The 21,591-nt window shown below is 38.1% G+C and overlaps 5 protein-coding genes and 2 non-coding genes across 7 annotated transcripts; 3 read left to right on the top strand and 4 right to left on the bottom strand.

Annotated features, from left to right (window-relative positions):
• Positions 1 to 2,097: 2,097 nt before the first annotated feature.
• Positions 2,098 to 5,242, bottom strand: LOC18030127 (homeobox-leucine zipper protein HDG4). Its single transcript, XM_024148996.1, is given in 10 exon segments — positions 2,098 to 2,475; positions 2,574 to 2,672; positions 2,753 to 2,997; positions 3,097 to 3,493; positions 3,582 to 3,689; positions 3,775 to 4,143; positions 4,224 to 4,385; positions 4,643 to 4,760; positions 4,843 to 5,006; positions 5,099 to 5,242. Coding segments are annotated over 10 exon segments (2,184 nt in total).
• Positions 5,243 to 7,922: 2,680 nt separating this feature from the next.
• On the bottom strand, positions 7,923 to 8,342 carry LOC18030126 (defensin-like protein 306). The gene is made up of 2 exons (XM_006414133.1): positions 8,294 to 8,342; positions 7,923 to 8,158 (listed from the first exon to the last, which is right to left on the bottom strand). The coding sequence occupies exons 1-2, from the start codon at positions 8,340 to 8,342 to the stop codon at positions 7,923 to 7,925; spliced, it is 285 nt and encodes a 94-aa protein (XP_006414196.1).
• On the top strand, positions 8,249 to 8,336 carry LOC112082601. The gene has a single exon (XR_002897267.1). It is a non-coding gene; the product is annotated as a small nucleolar RNA R20 (small nucleolar RNA).
• A 1,392-nt stretch (positions 8,343 to 9,734) lies between the features above and the next one.
• On the bottom strand, positions 9,735 to 15,871 carry LOC112082388 (putative defensin-like protein 307). The gene is made up of 2 exons (XM_024150062.1): positions 15,823 to 15,871; positions 9,735 to 9,991 (listed from the first exon to the last, which is right to left on the bottom strand). The coding sequence occupies exons 1-2, from the start codon at positions 15,869 to 15,871 to the stop codon at positions 9,735 to 9,737; spliced, it is 306 nt and encodes a 101-aa protein (XP_024005830.1).
• Positions 15,777 to 15,865, top strand: LOC112082600. The gene has a single exon (XR_002897266.1). It is a non-coding gene; the product is annotated as a small nucleolar RNA R20 (small nucleolar RNA).
• A 732-nt stretch (positions 15,872 to 16,603) lies between the features above and the next one.
• LOC18030124 (binding partner of ACD11 1) lies at positions 16,604 to 18,811 on the bottom strand. The gene is made up of 5 exons (XM_006414132.2): positions 18,668 to 18,811; positions 17,847 to 17,950; positions 17,700 to 17,775; positions 17,537 to 17,617; positions 16,604 to 17,462 (listed from the first exon to the last, which is right to left on the bottom strand). The coding sequence occupies exons 1-5, from the start codon at positions 18,671 to 18,673 to the stop codon at positions 16,776 to 16,778; spliced, it is 954 nt and encodes a 317-aa protein (XP_006414195.1). The 5' UTR covers positions 18,674 to 18,811; the 3' UTR covers positions 16,604 to 16,775.
• An 827-nt stretch (positions 18,812 to 19,638) lies between these two features.
• On the top strand, positions 19,639 to 21,576 carry LOC18030125 (syntaxin-23). The gene is made up of 7 exons (XM_006414130.2): positions 19,639 to 20,062; positions 20,179 to 20,272; positions 20,371 to 20,510; positions 20,586 to 20,660; positions 20,749 to 20,906; positions 20,989 to 21,089; positions 21,196 to 21,576. Exons 1-7 carry the CDS (start codon positions 19,869 to 19,871, stop codon positions 21,259 to 21,261), a joined length of 828 nt encoding a protein of 275 aa, XP_006414193.1. The 5' UTR covers positions 19,639 to 19,868; the 3' UTR covers positions 21,262 to 21,576.
• Positions 21,577 to 21,591: the final 15 nt, after the last annotated feature.

The following is a 21,591-nucleotide window of genomic DNA, read 5'->3' as shown; positions in this document are numbered from 1 at the left end:
TATATGTACCAGTTTGTATAGATAATAAATATATATAGATTTATATTGTTGCGATTGAAGTTTATCACTTTATCTGACGTCAATATTCTTACTTCTATCATCACCACTTAAAACAGAAAACGAAAATTTTGCAAAATGTGAAAAGAAGAATTAGAAATAGGAAAAAGTTTGATTGGAATGAAAAAGTTGGGAGCACACTGAATCTTTTAAATAGAGGATAGAGGAAAGAAATTTGGAGCTTGTTAGAATAATTGCCCCCACGAATCTTTTTGGGAGATTTTTAACAAGAACCCACATTTAAATTCCGACAAAAGAGTTGCTTGCAAACTTTTAACTCAAATGATGAACTAAATCTACCAGGGGAATAAATTAAAAAAGAAAGACCCCAATCTTAGCTGGTCATCTAATAACAAGAAAAATATTTGACAAAGTTATTGGGATGTGGTTTTGTAAACGTTTTTTTTACAGGATATAAGTTCTTTATTTGTATCCATGTCACACTAGTAATGTAAGCATCAAATATTATTCAAAAAAAATGTAAATAATTGGATGGGAAAAGACCCACCACTCTTTTTGTTTTTGCCAATTTATATGATTATTTGATTGTTAGTAAAGTAATTGTAAATCAGTTTAAAAAAACACAAAATTTAAGCAAATGTAATCAGAGTTTTTGGTTTTGGGTGTGTATGGAATCTTTGAGAGAATATGTAGCACAGTTTACTGTTGAAAACTCGAAGCGACTGAGACCGAATCAATCATTTTCTTGGGATTCAGTAAAGAATAACTTTTTCTTGTTTTCTTTTTGCAACGTGGGGGCGTCTTCTTTTGGGTGATGCTGCCATTAGATCGACGCAGTCACGCGGCAACCCAAAATGCAAAAGAAAAGAAGAAATTCTTTGTCGTCAATGTCAAAAGAAAAAAGTTTTGTTGTTGTGGAATCGGCGACACAAATCAATGATTTGTCCGTGCAGAAATTTCTCACCATTATCTGTAACATCCTCATCAATTTCCTCTTCGCTTATGCAGATGGTATCCACTGAAAAAGAAAACGAGAAATCAGCATCAAATACACATTGATTGTGTAAGTATTTAGGTTTACTTGTGGAACAAGTTATATTCCTCCAAGGTCGGTAATCTTTGTGGAACACAGCTAGCGACCGTTCAGCACCAAAGGCTATACCGTTCTTTACATACTCTATAACCATTTCGTGCTTCTCATCCACTTCCACGTGATCTGAGACTAATCAGTTAGGCATTGGAAACGGAAGGCTTTCTCCGGTACTAACCTGTAGTAGTAGTAGCTGAAGCTGGTTTGATCAAGCCGCGAAAGCTTCTATACAATCATCCATTTTTCATCTTCCGTGTTGTGCTCTACGTACCGTAGAAAGCAAGCTTCTCTTGTTGGCACCAATAGAGATTAGTACTCTAGTTTTGATTCTTGTAGTTTTCTTTTTGCAACCGATTTTTCTAAGTCGCATCGTTGTCACCGTCTCCTTTCATCTACACATTGACATTTGTCCCCAAACAGCAAGAACAGAACGCCTAGTAAAACATGATGTCTCCATAACTAGAGAGTATTAATTATCAGTTTATTATCACTCAAAATCGAGTAACAACACATATTGGCGTTTCTAAAACATATAGTAACGTCTACTTCAAATCTCAATCTATACATATACAATAGATCATCTTTTCTAGATGTGCACTTCCCCCATGATATACAGGGGTTGCTGTACTTTCAGCTCTTTTCAAAAGATTATAGATTTAATATGAAGAGCCATAGGAAGTAAATTAAGAAAAATAGCATTAAATTGCACCAAAATACCATAATATCAAACAGTTAGTTCATCCCAAGTTGGAAGTCAATACCCGAACCAGTCAAGTGTTTTTCAAACCGGAAAACCCGGTTCAACCAAAAATGTCATCATGCATTTGTCTGCCTTGGTGCGTTCTTGACTCCCCCAAAAAAGTTAATACTAAATTCCTCACTTAGTCACTTACTAAGCATTTATAAAACCTAGATCAGCTTCAAACTAGTTTTTAGCTGCACTATTTACCAAAATACCCTCCAGAACATCTCCTGATTACCGGCGGCAATCACCAGCTGATCTCTTGTTTGGGCTCGGCGGAGGATCCGGAGCTTTTTAGGGCGGAGATGATCTGTTTCACGGTGGAGCAGATGCGGTCGTTGACGGTGGAAAGGTTGAGTCTTGCGGTGGCTACGTTGCTCACTAAAACCTGTATCCCAACAGTGAGCAAGCAGTACGGCGAATTGGCGGAAATACCCTCCGGTGGATTCACGGGAACAACGGAGAACCCGAGGGGTAAAAGAGGAATACTAGAAAGATCCTTGCCGTTCAAAACGAGCTGGACGGTTTTGACGTCCACAGTGGAGTAAACCAGAAGGCTACCGGATATATCAGTGAAAGTTTCTTGAAGCACTAACTCTACATTATTCGATGATTTGGTCGCCACCTGTAAGCCAAAAAAAAAAACCAAACTTTAGAACAAATATTCCAAGTTTTGATTGATGGGTTTTTGAAAAGTTTTCAACTTTTTGGAAAAACACTAACATTGATGTTACGAAGAAGAGAGATGCAATTTCTGAGATGAGATCCATTAGCGATATGGGAAACTTCTTGAAGTGTATTTCCATTGAACAAAATCTCCAGATTCAGCAAGAACAATATTTTCAATTTCGGCTTGGATCAAAAGAAACAGAGGAAGAACATTTCTCGTTTTGAATCTTTACCTGAGAGCGATGATAATCGTCGCAGAGGAGATCAAAGACTTGATGATGAGAATAAGGAAGAAACGTGGTGGATACGGCACAAAGAACAACACCACCACTAACTTTCCTGGTCGTGATTCTAACTGTGTCCTTAGTTGATTCAGACAATGCTCGTCCGTATGAACCGTTAAGGTTCAGACAGAAAATTCTCACCATTCTCTGTGACAGCCTCATCAAGTTCCTCCTCGCTTCTGCAGATGGTATAACTGAAGCAAAAAAAAAAAAAAAAAAACACAGAGTAAACAAAAACGAATTCACATTGATTTTGGAAGTTTTTTTGATTACTTGTGGAACAAGTTATATACCTCCAAGGTCGGTAATGTTTGTAGCCATGAGACTAGCCATCCTCTCACACTGTCTCTTCAACACTGATAACCACCGTTCAGAGTCAAAGGCCACACCACTCTTTACATACTCTCTAACCGCCTCGTGCTGCACGTGCTTCTCCTCTACTTCCACATGCTCTACCCACGTGACTTGAGAGTATCCGTTAGGTAAATCTTGAATGATGCAACCAGAAGGTTTTCTGCGGTATTGATCAGTAGTAGTAGCTGAATCTGGGTTGATCAAACCGTGAAAGCTATCGATCGGGAAATCTACAATCATCCATTTTCCTTCTTCCGCTTTTTGCTCGACATACCGAAGAAAGTAACCTTCTCTTGTTGGTACCAATGGAGATAGTCCTTGTAACTCTGCATACATCTTTTTCAATAAACAAAAAAAAGTATTCCATCATTTCAAGAAAACGTATTGATAAGACTCTTCTATGTGTTGCAATATAGTTACTCACCAGAAGAAGAGGACCAGATGCTCCAGAAACTTCAGAAACTCCAGAAGAAATGATCTGAATCGTTTTGGCTCTTGACACAATTGAACAAAACATTTCCGACCATTTTTCCTTCAAGCAAAATTTGAACACATTTCTGTTAATTGTGAGGTTTAAACAATGTAATTCAAGAAACGCATTTGACTGTTTTTCTTACTGCATCAAGGAAAGCGTTGACGAGTGATATGCTATTCATGAGGACAACTGTGCTAGCTCTTGAAGCTTCTCTGCGAATATGATCATTATCCATTGGAGGCCATTGGGATATCTTAAAGTACTCTTCCTCATTCAGATACAAACTCTCGTTGTTGTTGTCTGATATCTTCTTAATCCACAAAGGCTCATTTGTGTAACACATCTTTGCTAATTCTTGAACACAAGAAACCGCAATATCCATCGCAATCGTATTTTCTTCCTCCGCAATCAATTTAACATTGCTGTTATTAGTCTCCGAGAAGAAACTGGCAGTGTCTTGTGGAGAAAGAGGAGGATTCATCAACGAAGCAATGCTGCGGAACAGATCAAGCTGCAGCATATAATAGCCATTTGATTTAGTTGATAAATATCAACGGCTAGGATTAGTGCATTCGAATATGTAAAACTTACCTCTTGGCGGAGGCGGGAGTTTTCTAGGCGGAGTTTGTCACCGGAGCCATCACAAGAAGAGCAAGAGATGCATTTTAGATTGGAACGAAGATTCTGATTCACTCTCCTAAGAGTATCGTTCTCTGCTTTTAGCTTTACATTCTCTCTTCTTTCTTGTAGTGTCTGTTAATCTCAGTATTAGCAACAATTAGAAAATATTTGTATATTATAAATGCTTCAAGATTTTGAAGTGTACTGTATTAAAATTCAGTGATAGGATCCACCAGCTTAACTTTTTAACATGAATAAAAAAATGAGTGGTTTGAGACTTTGAGCAAGATTTTATAGACCTTTATAAGCGTTTTGTTTAGTCTAATTAACTTTGTTAAAAAAATCAAAGCAAATCAAAAAGTGATTAATGTAATAAAAGTGAAATTTACCTTGATTTGGTTACGTTTATTTTGAAACCAAAACTTAATTTGTAGAGGCGTAAGACCAAGTTCTTGACTTAATCTCACTCTATGTTTGTCATTGGGATGAGGATTTTCTTCAAAGAAACTACAAATAAACACCAAATAATTAACAGTAATCATCATTTGTTTTATCAATTAGTTTGTTATAAAAAACAGGCAAGACGTACGCTTCCATTTCTCGAATCTGATAAGCAGTGTGTCTATGGAAGCGTTTCTTCTTCGCCGGAGGAGGCTGTTGTTCGATTTAGTAATCCTCAACCGGGTCATTACCCGACCCGATTGACCCACCTGACCCGTTTCCCATCATGCTCATCATCCCATACTCTTCCTTCTAAAAACCCCAAAACAAAATTAGAAACTTTCTTTTAAGAGGAAGAAAATGATAAATGTGGAGACTTTAGGGTTTTGGAAGAGAGAACAAACCGGGATAAAATTAGGGTTTTCGAAGGTGGTAAATTTGAAATCAGGGTTTTGGATTGTTCCTCTCGGAGACGAAGACGCTGAACCGACAATGTTGTCGGGATTGATAAGCACATTTCCTTCATCTTCTTCTTCTTCTCCGTACATTTTTCTTTCCTTTCGTTTTTTACAATATGGAGGAAGTAACAAACAAGAAAAAATGAAGAATCAGTGAGTGAGTGGAATGCTTTAGATGAAGTAGAAGAGAAAGTTGAAAAACTTTCTAAAGCTCATAATGAGTGTGATCTGAACTCTGGAATCAATGATTTGGATACCCGAGAAAGGCCTGACAACCACTGGAAGGAAGAGAACAACAATGGAGAAGAAGAGATTGAAGAAGCAAGCATGGAGAGCTGGAGGGGGCTGACCGCAGCTGCGAGCTCTTCACCCACGGCCAGAGCCACTCCCACCGCGGCTCTTGTTTTTGTTCTTCCTCGTTACCAGGCACCTTGGTATGCTTCACCACGAGGGCATCATGCCGAGGGCAATTGTTTTGACATAGAGCACTTGGTGCTTGGGGGTTTTGGTGACTCGGCCTCGGTGTAAACAGGTCGCTGCCTCAGAATGAGGTTTTTGACCTTTTCTTGTGAATCCGGATTCGCCGGATAATCAATTTTACTATCCGGATCCGGATCTGAAAACTCTGGATAACCGAATATTTACGAAGATGGATAACTAATGTACGGAGGCTGTCCAGGCAAAGAGCTACTATAAACACTCATTGGCACAGATGAAGCAGTAGTACCATTGTCTGCTTGTACCCCTGGTGGGAAGCTTTGTTGGCTTTCACTAAAAACGGTGCCAGGTGGAGGAGCTTGTGTCACATGAGGAGGAGGTGGTGGTTAAAATTTAAAAGAGATCATAAAAAATATTCTTAATTGATCTAAAACGAGACTCGATCAGTTGTGCTCTAACTTAGAGTCTCTAAGATATGTTTTATGAAAAATAGAAACTCTATGTACAACACATTGATCAGAAGGGTCGCAAATTCTTTGTTAAAGAAAACAAACTTGTAGTTACTAAACTGTTACATTAGGGTGAGCAAAGTAGCTATTCGCAAAGGAATTTGGTTATACCGAAGAATACTGCGCCGGAAAATTAGGCGCAAAGTGGGAAGGCCCCTACCAAATCACCAACGTTGTAAAACCTAATGTTGAGAAAAGAAGAAAAACAAAGGTCAAGAGAAGAAACTTTTCTTTTGACTTCCTCTTGCTTCACTCTCGTTTTTTAAGTTTACCTTGTTTGATGGCTTCAGAGAAACTGGAGAACAAACAAAAAGTAACAAAAGAGTCTTCTTTTTTATTCTCTTTGTTTTGTTTTTGTTTTTTTGGAATGGTTTGCCTTCAGAAATAAATTGAGTTTCCATTAGATATACATACCGCCGTTACCGGACGAGGAAGAGTAAACGGCGATAATTGACGGAATTACAAGTAGCAAAAAAGCTTGTCTAACACTCTACTTTTCCTCGAAGCAAGCAGAGAGTCATATCAAATCTCTTGCCAGTAGACACAGTAGCCACTAAAGTCAAAACTCTGCCTCTAAGTCAAACTTTATTCTGTACGCGTTTTCTTAGTGCGTGTCATACAAGCGCGTTGTTCAAAGCTGTTTACATATGAAATTCTTCGGCCCGTCGAGAAATTATGAATACTCCATTTTTGTTTTGTTATTAGAATACAGTCGTGAAGCTATTGGAATACAGGATAAATTAAATTGGATTGGTAATATAATTATTCATCTTACAATTAGAATTATGTTGATGGTTGTTTCCACATGTCATTTCAAATTAGAGATTTGCTAGAAATTCTGTTTTGAAAATGACTTTTAGTGAGTTTTATAAATTCCACAGAATTAAAAAGTTGATATTTTATATTATATTTTATTTATTGATCATTGAAATCACTAAGTATGTTTAACGGATGTTGAGAGTGATTATAGATAATTTCGGGGTGAGATTTTCGTATAATAAAAATGTTTTAGCTTTGGGAGGAAGAAAGAGGCCAGGTCGGAAACGTTGCAAACTAGTAAAGAGATGATATTCAGAGTTTCAAGCTGAGTTTGAAGAGAGTTCAGCTCGGTGTCCAAAAGATCTGTTACAGAGAGCTCGATCTGAAAGACAAGAGTATTAATGTAGAGAGAGAGTGTCAATAAATTTTCGGATCCCCTCATAAATGATCCACGAGAAGTATTTATAGCAGATGTTGGGGAGACGAGTTTCCTCTAAATCAGGACGACGTGGCAGCCTCAGCGCATCATGCGGGTATTACATTTCGAGCCGTGCGTTCGAACCACTCTGCAACGAGTGATGATGGTCCTTCGCCGAACTACTTGCGCAGATAAGCCACTGTAGACGACCTGCTTCAACACGTGTCGTACTCTGCTCGGCTCCGGACACTGTAGATCGGCGTAATGATGATGACGATTTGGGCGAGACCACGCTGACTAGACTGATGACTTTGGCTTGGCTTCTGTTGACTTTCACCATAAGCTTTATTATTTAAGATGGGCATAGCTAATTGGGGGTGCTAAGCCCACCTCCAACAATATTGACAAATGTATTATTTTATTGTAGATATCTTATTATTGTGTTGCTCATGATAGAATTAATGTAGTAAAATAGTAAACGTATTATATTTTTTATTGAACCTTAAAATAGTAAAGGCCAAATAGTAAACGTATTACATAGGAGCTAGGTGTGTGAAGATATTACATAGGGAGGTTTGTGGTAATTGTGGAGGTAACATAATTTGAAGATGATACAAGCATAACTATTTAAGCTTGTCATTATTTATTACATTGGAGGTTTGCGGCAGTAACAATGGTTTAAGAGACAAGCATAAGCTTGTTCGCCTTTTGCCTTGCAAAAGTCAATGCAAGCATGAACACCACAATTCGTGTCAAGTGGTAAAACCACGTGTTTGTCATTAACGCATATACACTCGTTGTCCTGACATTTGATCTTCGTTACACATGACATATGACTACAATCAGAATCTTGTTCGCAAGTTTGTGCCATAATTTGAGTGCCTGTTAGAGTGAGAATATATGATATTATATGTGATTACTAGAGTCATCATCATGATAATAGTTAATGACGATGAAAGATCACATAATTACAATAATGATGAATAACTTATAAGAAGTGAGAATTAAAAAACTTACATGTTGAAAAAAGTACAAGACCCATGAATATCAAAGCTGCTTTCTTCATTTTTGTTTTTTTACTGAATTATAAGATTGTATTTTCTTTTGTGATTTTGAGTTGTTTGTGTGACGAAGTGAAAGATTTGAAGGTTATATATAATTAATTGTGAGGCAAACCGTTTGTTTTTTTAAAACCATAAGTAACATGTTCTAGTAACTGTTTTACTAGTCAATATTTGCATTTATTTTTAGTAAAACACTGATTTCTTTCTATAACAAAATTGGTTACCTAATCTTTATATTTAGAAAGGGTCAAAGAGTCTTCTGATTATATCTAGTTTGAGATCTCTCAGTTTAACGAGGATCCAAGGTAAATTGGAAAGTCATCAACACGTGATCAGATAATTAAAGATATAGGTTGATAAAGCGAAAAAGTAATATTAGACACAGAGGAGAATATGAATTTGAGGAGAAAAAAAATCATGATATCATATTTTAGTCTCACTTGAATGAGACAAAATGAAACAAAATATGAACACATCCTTGCTCATGGAAATCTCAAAATGACTGGATAATTCAAGAGAACAGTCTTAAAAGTTTTGAAGTTTGCTCATGCTTGATAAAGTGAATCGATGGGTTTGTGGTAAAGAACCAAAAATTATGCAAAATTTTCGTGAAAGCATACTGAAAACTAGATGCTTAGAGCCGTTGGTTTCCTCGGATTCTGCCATTTAGATGTGGTTAATCTGTAGTATTGCCCATATATGATATATGTCTATCCACTACGTAGAGAGCTGACAGAAGATAGTTACAGAATTGAATGAGAGACAACATTTTGATGTTTCTAGATCCTAGATGTGTACATTTTTATTTGTGAGCGCACCTGAGCACAGTTCCAAAATACTAAAAACTCTTAAGATTGGATAGTACTTAAAAGCGAACTCACGTTAATAAGTTTTATTTATTCTCACATGCATGTGTGATGTGTCTAGAAAATAATTGCTTCTCGTTTTAATCGCTTCTGTTATGCTTCTCAGCTCATATAAACGCTAGGAGTATTTACTGAATTTTATCACAAACTCATACTACAAAAATATATACATTATTAACGCAGAAAATCTGCTATCATACATATTACATAGCGTTTTCATAAATATACAACATTTTGGTAGGAGTCACTCATACAATAGCTTTTATTTGGTATGCTAAGATAGGTTAGGATACCATAACAATATTTGTATGCACTACTTATTTTGTTATAGCACATCAATCTTTTTGTAAAATGAATATGATATTACATATTTAGTGCTATGATCGGTCCTTCTATAATAGCATTCGTACGTTGCCTTAAAATATTTTGATATAGCGTTGCTGTACGCTGTAATATCTTATTTGATATCGATATTCAATTATTTAAACGAGTCATGCACAAGTAAACATCTAGTTCTTTGTAAGAAAACTACATGGGAGGTTTGCGACAGTAACATTGGTTCAAAAGACAAGCATAAGCTTCCTCGCCTTTACCTGCGCAATAGTCAACGCAAGCATGCACATCACAATTAGTATCATTTGGTAACGCCACATGTTCTTCAAAGGGGCATTCACAACCACCATTCACACACTTGGGGTGTCCTAGTGGTGATGGACATTTGAGTCTAACACAATCAGGGTCTTTTGTGCATGGTTGATATCCAGTTCGTGCCAGAATTGGTGTGCCTGCATGTAAAAGAAAAATTATATTATTGATATTATGTATACAACGAACTCATGGTAGTGTAATGAGGAGGATGAACACTGTGAAGTTTAGTTCTAACTTTTCACCAAAGTTATGATCTTTGAAGTGTTTATAAAGAACTCTCTCTTCTCTCTGTTTGTAGTAATCACTCGTGTGTATGAACTTAAAGTGCAGAGATAAAATGACACAGAGAATTTAACGAGTTCACGATCCAAACTTGGTCACTACGTCTCGCCAGAAAAGCTTTCCGGAAAATCCACTAAGTCCTTAAGCACAGACCGTGCTTCTTTGTCACTTTACAATCTCTCTACACCAATACTAGCTACACACTCGCCTTAGTCTTTACTAAGCCTCATTGACATCGCTTTTATACCCAAAGACTAATCAGACTACAACGGTCTTAAACTCGAGTGTTCAACTCTAGTTAACTTGTCTTTTAGCGAACAGAGGATCAGAAGAAGTTTTCCAGACTCTGCTTCTTCAGACTCCAAGCACGCCTTTGTCTCCTGTGATAGTGTAAGTAGTACATTAGGTAGAAAAACGTCGCTGTCCGTTGGAGTTTAATCTCGGGATGAGGCGACTTTGTCTTGGGATACACACCGACTCATCACCATTCTTCTTGTTCTAAGATATGTCGAAGTGTGGAAGACCTTCCCTTTCATGTAGAGGATTTGACTTAATTCCTCTTCTTGATAGAAAAGTCGGAACCTTCTGCTTGCGAGAGAGACTTTGATCAGAAGTCACTTCGCCATAGAAGACTTGACTCATAGAACTTCTCTTATGGTTTCAAACTAATCACCACAAAACTCCTCCTTGGTTTGAAAACCACTTGCTCGAGACCTTGACTTAGTATCTTTGGATTTTCCCTTTTCCGGATTCTTTCACTACTCATTAGTGACTTGAAATATTGAGCAACTCCAATGCCTTTTGAAGTTTGCTCACTGGGACTATCTTTGTAAAGATATCTGCAGGATTCCACAGAGTCGATACCTTTGAGACATGAATGTCTCCTTCTGCGATCATGTCTCTGATAAAATGAAGACGCACATCAATGTGCTTCGTCCTTTCGTGATGTACAGAGTTTTTGCTAGGGCAATTGCACTCTGAGAATCACACATGACCTCAACTTTTTCTTGTTCAAAACCCAGCTCTGACGAAAGACCTTTTAACCAGACTGCTTCCTTAACTGCTTCTGTTAATGCCATATATTCAGCTTCTGTTGTAGAAAGTGCAACAACCTTTTGAAGTCCTGATTTCCAACTGATAACATTACCTCCTGCAGTAAATACGAAACCTGTAACTGATCTCCTTCTGTCTAAGTCAGCTGCGTAGTCTGAGTCACAGAACCCTTTAACCTCAACACAGTTTCGCTTTTTGTAGCTCAGCCTTAGTCCCTCTGTTCCTTTGATGTACCTTAACACCCATTTGACTGCTAACCAATGCTCCTTAGTTGGCTTGCTCATAAACCGACTCACAACACATAAAGGGTAAGCTAAGTCGGGTCTAGTTCCAATCATCGAATACATGATGCTTCCTACCGCATTTGAATATGGTATTGCCTTCATGTATTCTGCCTGAGACTCCCATTCCTCATCGGTTGCAGATCTGAGTTTGAAGTGAGTTCCTAATGGTGTTTGAACTCCTTTGGATTGATCCATTCTGTACATCTGCAGGACCTTCTTCAAGTAGTCTTTCTGAGATACTTCCAGCGTCCCTTGTTGTCTGTTTCTCCTGATTTCCATACCCAGGATTTTACTAGCTTCACCCAGGTCCTTCATTTCAAACTCTGAGCTAAGAAGATTCTTCAAGTCTTGAACCTTTCTTTTGTCTTTTGCTGCAATAAGCATGTCATCTACATAGAGAAGCAGGTAGATGTAAGTGTGATCTTCAAGTTCTCTGTAGTAGATACAGCTGTCGTAATTGCTCCTTTTGTACCCCGAGTTCTTCATAAAGCTATTGAACCGTTGGTTCCACTGTCTAGGTGCTTGCTTAAGCCCGTACAGGGACTTTTTTAGAAGACAGACTTCATCTTCATGACCTGTCTTAACTTTGTATCCCTCTGGCTGCTCCATAAGTATATGTTCATCTAAGTTTCCATGGAGAAACGCCGTTTTAACGTCTAGTTGCTCCAACTCAAGATCGAAGTTCACTACGTATGACAGTATGAGACGAATTGAGACGTGCTTCACAACAGGAGAGAAAATTTCTTGATAATCTACTCCTTCTTTCTGCAAATATCCTTTTGCGACTAATCTCGCTTTATATCTTGGCTGGTCCGATCCTTGTATACCCGGTTTTCTCTTGTATATCCACTTGCAGCCAATCACTTTGCAGTTTGCAGGCCTTTTCACCAGTGAGAATGTTTGATTCTTGTGCTGTGAGAGCATCTCTTCATCCATGGCTTCTTTCCATAATTTCCAGTCTTTGTCTCTTACTGCTTCTTCATAGCAACTCGGTTCAGGATAGTCTCCGTCCTCTGTCACCATCAAGGCAAGTCCTGACATGTTGTCTTCACTGATCTCAACAAGATTTGAGTCATCGAACTTTGCAGGCCTTCTGGTGACTCTCCTTTCTCTATCTCTTGCCAACTGATAGTTCTCAAGATCATTGTTGGTTTGAGAGACTTCATCTTCGGAGTCTTCATCTTGATGATAGTTGTCAGCCTCGGTATGGTGACTTTCAGTTTGTTCATCTTCCGAGTTGATCTGAGCTCCTCCTAAATCCCTGAAATCACTACTGTTAACTTCATAAACGATAGGTGGTTCAGTAACTTGTACCTCTCATTTCTGTTCTGACTGATGGTTGAGATGTTTATACATCTTTTCTTCTTGAAAGATTGCATCCCTTGAAATGATGCATTTCTTTTCTTCCACAAGCCAGAACTTGTATCCTTTGACTCCTGGTGGATATCCGATGAAGATTCCCCTTTTTGCTCTTGGATTAAGCTTCCCTTGATCACTGTGAATGTAACCAACGACCCCAAATACTCTTAGATCTTCATACTTCGGCTTGACCCCTGTCCAGATTTCTTCTGGGATTTTGAACTCCAGAGCTGCAGAGGGTGATCTGTTGATCTGGAATACTGCAGTTGATGCTGCCTCGGCCCAGAAACTCTTTGGCAATCCTGGCTCACTGAGAACACTTCTGACCTTCTCAAGAATGGTTCTGTTCATTCTTTCTGCAGTTCCATTTTGCTGAGGTGTGTAAGCACAGGTTTTGTGTCTTACGATACCTTCATTCTTGCAAAACACATCGAACTCTCTGTTGCAGAATTCTAGGCCATTATCAGTTCTCAAAGTCTTGACTTTCTTCCCAATCTGATTTTCAACCATCTTTTTCCAATCAACAAAACTTCCATACGCCTCATCTTTCTTTTTCAGAAAGTATATCCACGTCTTCCTTGAGTAATCATCTATGAAGGAGATGAAATATTGGCATCTCCCGAGTGAGAATGGAACATTGGGTGATCCCCATAAGTCGGAGTGAATATAATCTAGCCTCTCCTTTGTGACATGCTTTCCTGCTCCAAAACTGACTCGGTGAGCTTTGCCATACACACAGTCTTCACAAAAACTCATATCTGTGACTTTGTTTTTGTCTAAATACCCCTTCTTGATCAGAACCTTCATACTCTTCTGACTCATGTGACCTAATCTTCTGTGCCACAGTCTTGTTTCGTCTCTGAGTCCCACAGAAACACCCGCATCTCCTAGAACAACCGATCCACTCAGAATGTAAAGTGTATCAGTTTTCTTTCCTTTGATGAGAGTTCTGCAACCTTTGTTTATCTTCATAACTCCACTCTTTGACTGAAACCAGCACCCTTGATCTTCAAGTGTACCTAAAGAGATGAGATTTTTGGTCATCTCTGGTACATATCTCACATTTGTCAGCAGAACAGTTGAGTTGTCGTCGTTCTTGATCCTTATGCTTCCGACTCCTTTGACTGCAGAGTAGGTGTCATTCGCCATCCTTACTTTGCCTGAGGTTGATTCTTTCAGTTCTATGAACCAATCTTTTCTCGGAGTCATGTGAAATGAACACCCTGTGTCCATGATCCACTTATCTTTCAGTTCTTCTCCTAATGATAGGAAAGCTTCGGACACCATTAGAGCTGCAGCATCTTGAACTTGACCGGTGACATTTGATGATTCACCTCCTTCCCTCTGCTTGTTTCTTTCTTTCCAAACAAAGCATTGTTTTTTGTAGTGTCCGTCTTTACCGCAGATCCAACAGGTCTTTTTTCCTTTTGACTTGGATCTAGCTTTCTGTTTTCCCTTATCACTGCTTTTTTCCCTTTTTTCTGTTCTGCCTCTGTCTTGAACAAAGAGACCTTCCGAGCTATTTCTGGACAGCTTTCCATTTGCTCCTAGTTCCAGTTCCTTAGACCTTACAGCTCCTATTATCTCGTCGAGAGATAATGAGGTTTTCCCATACTTCAGAGTGTCTTTGAGATGATCAAAGGCCTTTGGAAGTGCCATGAGAAGGATAATGGCTTGATCTTCATCTGACACTGAAACTTTAACGTGCTCTAGATCCGTAATGAGTCGCAGGAAGTCATTTATATTTTCTTCAATCGACATACTATCGCTCATATTGTAGCCATAAAGCCTCTGTTTGAGATAGATGCGATTTGGAAGAGACTTGGCCATGTAAAGTTGATCGAGTACCTTTAACATGGCTGCAGCTGTTTTTTCCTTGATGATCTTCCTGAGAACGTTATCCCCAACACTCAGGATAACAGTGGATCTGACCTTCTTCTTCTTCTCTGCTACAGACTTCTCAGACGAATCTTCCTCTTTCGTCTTGACTGTGACCTCTGATGTTTTCTCCGATGAGTCTTCAGATTCTTGGATTTCATCTTCCATCAGACCTTCAGTTAAACCCAGAATCTCGATGTGAGCTAGAAGCTTTTCTTTCCAAAGCATGTAGTCACCTTTTCCATCGAACTTCTCCATCTCAACTCTTGCTGAAGACATCTTTCCTCAGATCTTGAGTGGAGAACCCCCAAACCTGGAGCTCTGATACCAATTTGTGAAGTTTAGTTCTAACTTTTCACCAAAGTTATGATCTTTGAAGTGTTTATAAAGAACTCTCTCTTCTCTCTGTTTGTAGTAATCACTCGTGTGTATGAACTTAAGGTGCAGAGATAAAATGACACAGAGAATTTAACGAGTTCACGACCCAAACTTGGTCGCTACGTCTCGCCGGAAAAGCTTTCCGGAAAATCCACTAAGTCCTTAAGCACAGACCGTGCTTCTTTGTCACTTTACAATCTCTCTACACCAATACTAGCTACACACTCGCCTTAGTCTTTACTAAGCCTCATTGACATCGCTTTTATACCCAAAGACTAATCAGACTACAACGGTCTTAAACTCGAGTGTTCAACTCTAGTTAACTTGTCTTTTAGCGAACAGAGGATCAGAAGAAGTTTTCCAGACTCTGCTTCTTCAGACTCCAAGCACGCCCTTGTCTCCTGTGATAGTGTAGGTAGTACATTAGGTAGAAAAACGTCGCTGTCCGTTGGAGTTTAATCTCGGGATGAGGCGACTTTGTCTTGGGATACACACCGACTCATCACCATTCTTCTTGTTCTAAGATATGTCGAAGTGTGGAAGACCTTCCCTTTCATGTAGAGGATTTGACTTAATTCTTCTTCTTGATAGAAAAGTCGGAACCTTCTGCTTGCGAGAGAGACTTTGATCAGAAATCACTTCGTCATAGAAGACTTGACTCATAGAACTTCTGTTATGGTTTCAAACTAATCACCACAAATACAATTGAAAGTAAAAAGAAAGGAGAAACTCACATGTTGAAAAAAGCAGAATACCAATGAATATTATAGCTGATCTCTTCATTGGTTTTGGTGATAATACTCTTTAATTTTTCTTTTTGTACTCTCAATTATACAACAATCTTAAGAGTTAAAATGAATGTGTTTAGAGTGAGGGAGACTGTATTTATAATTATGAAAATGAATGTTTTTGTTTTTATTTTACCGTGACTAAATTATGTTAATTTCTTCGCTTAAAAAAATATTATTCTTTGGTTAATGTTTTTTATTAATCAAGATATCTTTCTATTCTTTCGTTAAAGGTCGATATTTCATATATTCTACTTTATCTTATTAATTTGAAACTTCCACGTAGTAAATCCTATATATTTAAAAGAGTATCAGTGCACATTTTGGTATAATATCCATTTTTGAAATTCCCTTTTTACAAAAGTATTTACTAAAAATGTACGGACAACAGCGTAATAGGTGATTGGTTTTAAAAGCCTAGAGATTTGTTAAATTTGCAGAGTTTTGTGTAATAAAAAACAATCTATCAAAATATTTCATTATGACAAAGAATCTAAGAGATTTTTGGAAGTTTTCCTTTATGAATTAAATTGTTTAAAATACATATCCCAATAGTAATGACACAAGATTAGCAAAAGGATATTGCATGGAATTTCAGAAAACCGATCGGTATACTACTTTGGTTCAGTTCAAATTAATATAGTCCGGTTAAAATACTCAACCTTGTTTCTTCACCAGTTTTGCAGATTGAAGAAACTTTTTAAGAAAAACAAGGAGGACAAAACTGTTTTTCCAGGCCTAATTACCAAACCGACCATTGAATCCAATGTTACAATAACACAAGTTTTTGTCCTAAATAACAAGTTCGATCGTCATTTTCAACAATCCAAGAGAGAATAGTTCCAAGTATTACCCTTTTACAACAAGAATCAGAGAGGTCTTTTACTAGCCTGCATATCTTAAAGTTGAGCCGGCGCCACAGGTGGAGGAGACTGTTGCTGCTGCGTTTGCGTTTGCGGTTGCTGTTGCGGCTGCGGCTGCGGCTCATGATGTTCAGGTTCTTTCTTTGCTTCATGAGATTCAGAGAGTTTCGGTTCATGTTCATCTTCTTGCTTTGATGATGCCGCCTTTGGTGATTCAGACAAGTGAACTCTAGCAAACTCATCAACCACTTTCCTCTTCTCCTCTTCCTCAGCCATGCCAACTTTCTCTTTCGCCTTTTGTCCAACTTCTTCCGCAGCTTTGGCCACTTTGTTGAATGCTCCAGTGACCCACGTAGCACCCGTGAGAACATACCGGTTCTTCATTATAGCTGAACCTGCATTGCTCACTGTCTGCTCCGCTGCAGCGATTGCTGATTTGGTTTTCTCCGAGACTTGGTACTTCTGATCAACTTCCCTGACTTTGTCTCCCACAACGACTGTTCCCGTGTTGATCTTATCCGTGAAACCGATTTTCTTGTCGAGAGATGCGACTTTGGCTGATGCAGTTGATGTTAGCTGGTGTTTCTCATCAACGTTCTTGGCTTTGGCTATGGCATCTTTTCCCAGTATGAACCCCTTTGCAAGCATGCTGCTTACAACGTCTTCGGCTTTTCTCAACACAGAATCACCTGCCCGGGGAGATTTGCTGCTGTCCTTGGGTTCCTGAGGAGAAATGATGAAATGGTAAGCATTTGCTAGTGAAGATATCAAGAGAGATGATGAGATTAAGAGCTTACCAAGGAAGCTAAAGCCTCAGGAGATAGTTGGTAATCCGGGGCCATAGTGACAATGACTGAAGAATCAACAATCGTTGCTCCCTGAAAGAATTGCATTAATACTCGTCACTCGATGGAAGTTTATAAAACAGAGGAACTGACACAGGCTGAGAAGTGAAAATACCGAGAGAAGAACAGCAGTCTCAGCTCCTTGTAGATCCTTGAAAGTGACATACGCCAATTTAGTCCGTTCTGTCTCGCTGTACAATAAGAGAGTTATGAACCTGAAGAACTCAGAGCTTCAAAAGTAACACTAGATAGGAAAGCAAACCTCTGCGTCTCAAGGTACATGATATCACCAGAGAAGGAAAAGAACTCCTTGAGGTCTCGCTCGGTTGCTCCGAGAGAAACATTGCTCACTTTGACAGTTGTCATCTGCAAGTGAGATCCAATCTCGTGAGACTTGATACTATGGTTATTTAGACCTTTTTAACACCAAAATCACATCTCAGACTTATTCTTAAGTTTTTTTATCCACATATCTTGATTCTTTATCGCCAAACTATGACTATACACAGTCCTAAAGCAACCAAACTGACTTCATAAAGATTCTATTATCAGTACAATGATTGGTAACATCAGAAACACAATGGCATTGTATCATCAATACAAGTTTCAAAATTTCAGCACAATGAACAAAATCCTGCAAATGCTGCTGAAATCACGTAACCGAGAACTACTAAATCTTGGAAAAAGCTAAACTTTGTCTCAGACTAATCCTTTGGCATGAATCGCATATCAAAAAGAGATTCAAATGATCTTAAACAGGGGTATCAAAATCGAAACATAACATTTTCCACTACAAATAAATTATTCATCTCAGGAACAGTAAATTTTCACCCAGATCAAAACAATTGAGAAGCTTTTAAATCCTCAAAAATCTAAATCCAAAAAAATAAGCGATTTTTCACACAAAATCAACACCATTTCGCACAAATCTTACAGCATAACAATCCCAATTAAACAGATCTGCTAACAGCTTCCTCCATCAAATCAACAGCCAAAACAATCGATTTTTTCTCGGGATAAAACAAAATCAAAACCAACTCGTTTCCAGAAAAAGTATGAAGGGAGGATTAGACAAAAACTCACCGACATGGAGAAAATCGCTTGACGAGGATTGAAACGGAAGTTTTTTTAAAAGTTTTTTACTCTTATGTTCACCTGACGAACAAATTTGAAACGAGAAGAAAACAATCAAATGAGAAGAAAAATCTTTGGACGCGGATTTGCTTTGACGAGAAAAAAAGTGGACCCCATTTTAAACACCTCGGAAAACGGACGAGAGGTATTCGGATTTGGCACGTGCTATGGTCGGGAACCATTTTCTACGTTGACAACTTCTCACGTGCGAGGGGTAAAAACGTCCGTAATCCAAGTCTCCCGAATCTCAATCTAGATATATATTCCCTTTTTCCTTTAATTTTAAAACCTTTTGGAAAAAAAAAACTTCAACAGTTTACCCCTATTATACAGTACGTATAAATTTCTATTCATTTATTTGACCCTATTTTTTTGACAACAATTTACGCTTTGACCCTTTTTATGCACGTAAAGGTCTATCTAGAGATTTTAATTTATTAAGTTCTGGAGTACATGTATTTTTATCATAATCCTAAATCTGTAATAATTTTTAAAATCGTAAATCTCTATGATTTGATTAGCATCAACAAACGACATGACACAATCACTAATCAACAAACGACATGACACAATCACTAATCAACAAACGACATGACACAATCACTTTCTCCACCAATCCTTATCGCCCACGTGTCTTGAGCTCAGAGTAGGGCTCACATCGTAGTCGAATAGGATGTGATAAGCTAAAAAAAAATTAACTTGAAGATCTTATGATAAGATTCGTATTATACACACACTTTTGCCCCTAACATTTTAAAGCCTCTTTCATAACACGAAGAGGATATACCTGTAAATTCTAAAATAATCGAGTGACTTTTAGAATATTCTTGAAAAAGTAAGGATTGAATATGAGATTAAGAAAAGATTAAGAAAAGGTACAAGCTTTTTTCCATCCATACATACAGGTAATGTGACATTTTCACGTTTTTCAATCATTCTCTCTCTCTCCGCGATTCACGTTTTCTCAATCTGTCGGAGAGAGAGAATCCCCCGGATAATTCACAGTCACGATTCACGTTCTCCGTTATCTTCAAGATCGAATTTTGATCTTTCTGAGGAAAAAAGTTGGAGAATTTACTTTAGAGGTGGGTTTTTCGAGACAAGTTTTGTGGATTTCGAGATATATATATAGAGAGAAGGGACAGGTAAAATGAGTTTTCAAGATTTAGAGGCGGGAAGAGGAAGATCGTTAGCTTCTTCGAGGAACATCAATGGAGGTCGACAAGACACGACGCAAGCAGTAGCTTCCGGTATATTTCAGATTAACACAAGTGTTTCCACCTTCCAACGTCTCGTCAACACTCTCGGTACTCCCAAAGACACGCCGGAGCTCCGAGAGAAGCTGTAAGCTCTTAAAAGTTGAAATTTTGTTTTTCTAATTTTGTTGGAAATTCAGTATTTGTAGATGCTTCAATTTGCTTGATTGTGTCACTACAATGGTGAAAAACTGTGTGCTTCAGGCACAAGACAAGACTACATATCGGACAGCTAGTGAAAGACACATCAGCTAAACTTAAAGAAGCTAGTGAAACTGATCATCAAAGAGGTGTAAATGTGAGTGGATTTTTGTGATTTGAAAACCAAAATTAAAAGGAAGTCTTCTTGTTTTTTTCTTCTGTTGATTTCTGAATTTGGTGGGTTTGTTTTCTTAGCCAAAGAAGAAGATTGTGGATGCTAAGCTTGCAAAAGACTTTCAAGCTGTATTGAAAGAGTTTCAAAAGGCTCAGCGTCTCGCTGCTGAAAGAGAAACTGTATATGCTCCTCTTGTGACCAAGCCATCTCTTCCATCTAGGTAATTGCGAATCAAAAATGGTTTAGGTTTATTTTTGTGGTTTTGTATATTGATTGCTTGGCTTTGGTTATGTAGCTATACACCTAGTGAGATAGATGTGAATCCAGATAAGCATCCAGAGCAGCATGCGGTTCTTGTGGAATCAAAAAGGTAAGTTTTTACAGACAAAAGTCCAGATTTTTTTTAAAAAACTTAGATGACTCATCTTTGAATTAGTTTGTTGTTGTTGGTGTTGCAGACAAGAACTTGTACTGTTGGATAATGAGATTGCGTTCAATGAGGCTATTATTGAGGAAAGAGAGCAAGGGATACAAGAAATCCAACAGCAAATTGGCGAGGTGCACGAAATCTTCAAAGACTTGGCAGTGTTGGTACATGATCAAGGAACCATGATTGGTAAAACTGATTCTAAATCCTGTCATTATAAAACTTACTTATATCCTCGTATCCTCAATTTAACAACTCTTTTTTCATGCAGATGATATTGGAACTCACATCGATAACTCCCACGCGGCAACTGCACAAGGAAAATCCCATCTCGCAAAAGCCTCAAAGACACAAAAATCGAATTCTTCTCTGGTAAAAATATTGAAGCTTTTAATCATACCATGAATGTGTTTTGAGGATTTAGGATGATGATCAGATCAACGTCTAAACTTTTTCTTGTCGTTGTTTATTCTTGCAGACGTGCTTGCTCTTGGTGATTTTTGGTATCGTGCTCCTGATTGTTATTATAGTGCTCGGGGTTTGATTTTCCAGAACTCAGGAAACCATGGAAAAGTGCTTCAACATCAATCAAGAAACATCAATGAGTGTATGTTTGTCACTTCAAGGCTCTTTTTGTTCCTCCCATTCAGTCTGTTGGACTGGAATACTTTCTTTCGTCTTTTCTTATCAAGTATATAGAGCAGTTCGATTTGGTTTGCTTTGGTTTTGGTTTGGTTTGAGGGCGTCTGAGTGTTTGTTTTGTAAGAGTGTGTTATTGCTTTGTCTCTGTAATATATTTTGTTGCAGACCAGAGTCGATGTGAAAGGGAAAATCATCTATTTTTTGTGTTTTCTTAAAAGTGAAATTCCTGGCT

The sequence above is a fragment of the Eutrema salsugineum genome, unplaced genomic scaffold (assembly GCF_000478725.1).
Source record: "Eutrema salsugineum unplaced genomic scaffold, Eutsalg1_0 scaffold_1, whole genome shotgun sequence".
NCBI classification, from domain to species: Eukaryota; Viridiplantae; Streptophyta; class Magnoliopsida; order Brassicales; family Brassicaceae; genus Eutrema; species Eutrema salsugineum.
The sequence above is the reverse complement of the archived record's forward strand: the minus strand, read 5'-3'. Positions and strand labels throughout refer to the sequence as shown.

Bases quoted from the DNA above. Each gene is read 5' to 3' on its own strand.
- LOC18030126 (XM_006414133.1), bottom strand. From the start codon at position 8,342: ATGAAGAAAGCAGCTTTGATATTCATGGGTCTTGTACTTTTTTCAACA. The intron at 8,159-8,293 runs GTAAGTTTTTTA...TCACTCTAACAG, and splicing joins TCTTGTACTTTTTTCAACAT to GCACTCAAATTATGGCACAA.
- LOC112082388 (XM_024150062.1), bottom strand. From the start codon at position 15,871: ATGAAGAGATCAGCTATAATATTCATTGGTATTCTGCTTTTTTCAACA. The intron at 9,992-15,822 runs GTGAGTTTCTCC...TTTTACATGCAG, and splicing joins TATTCTGCTTTTTTCAACAT to GCACACCAATTCTGGCACGA.
- LOC18030124 (XM_006414132.2), bottom strand. The intron at 17,618-17,699 runs GTATTTTCACTT...CAATTCTTTCAG, and splicing joins AGACTGCTGTTCTTCTCTCG to GGAGCAACGATTGTTGATTC. The intron at 17,463-17,536 runs GTAAGCTCTTAA...ATTTCTCCTCAG, and splicing joins CTGAGGCTTTAGCTTCCTTG to GAACCCAAGGACAGCAGCAA.
- LOC18030125 (XM_006414130.2), top strand. From the start codon at position 19,869: ATGAGTTTTCAAGATTTAGAGGCGGGAAGAGGAAGATCGTTAGCTTCT. The intron at 20,511-20,585 runs GTAATTGCGAAT...TTGGTTATGTAG, and splicing joins AAGCCATCTCTTCCATCTAG to CTATACACCTAGTGAGATAG. The intron at 20,661-20,748 runs GTAAGTTTTTAC...TTGGTGTTGCAG, and splicing joins GTTCTTGTGGAATCAAAAAG to ACAAGAACTTGTACTGTTGG.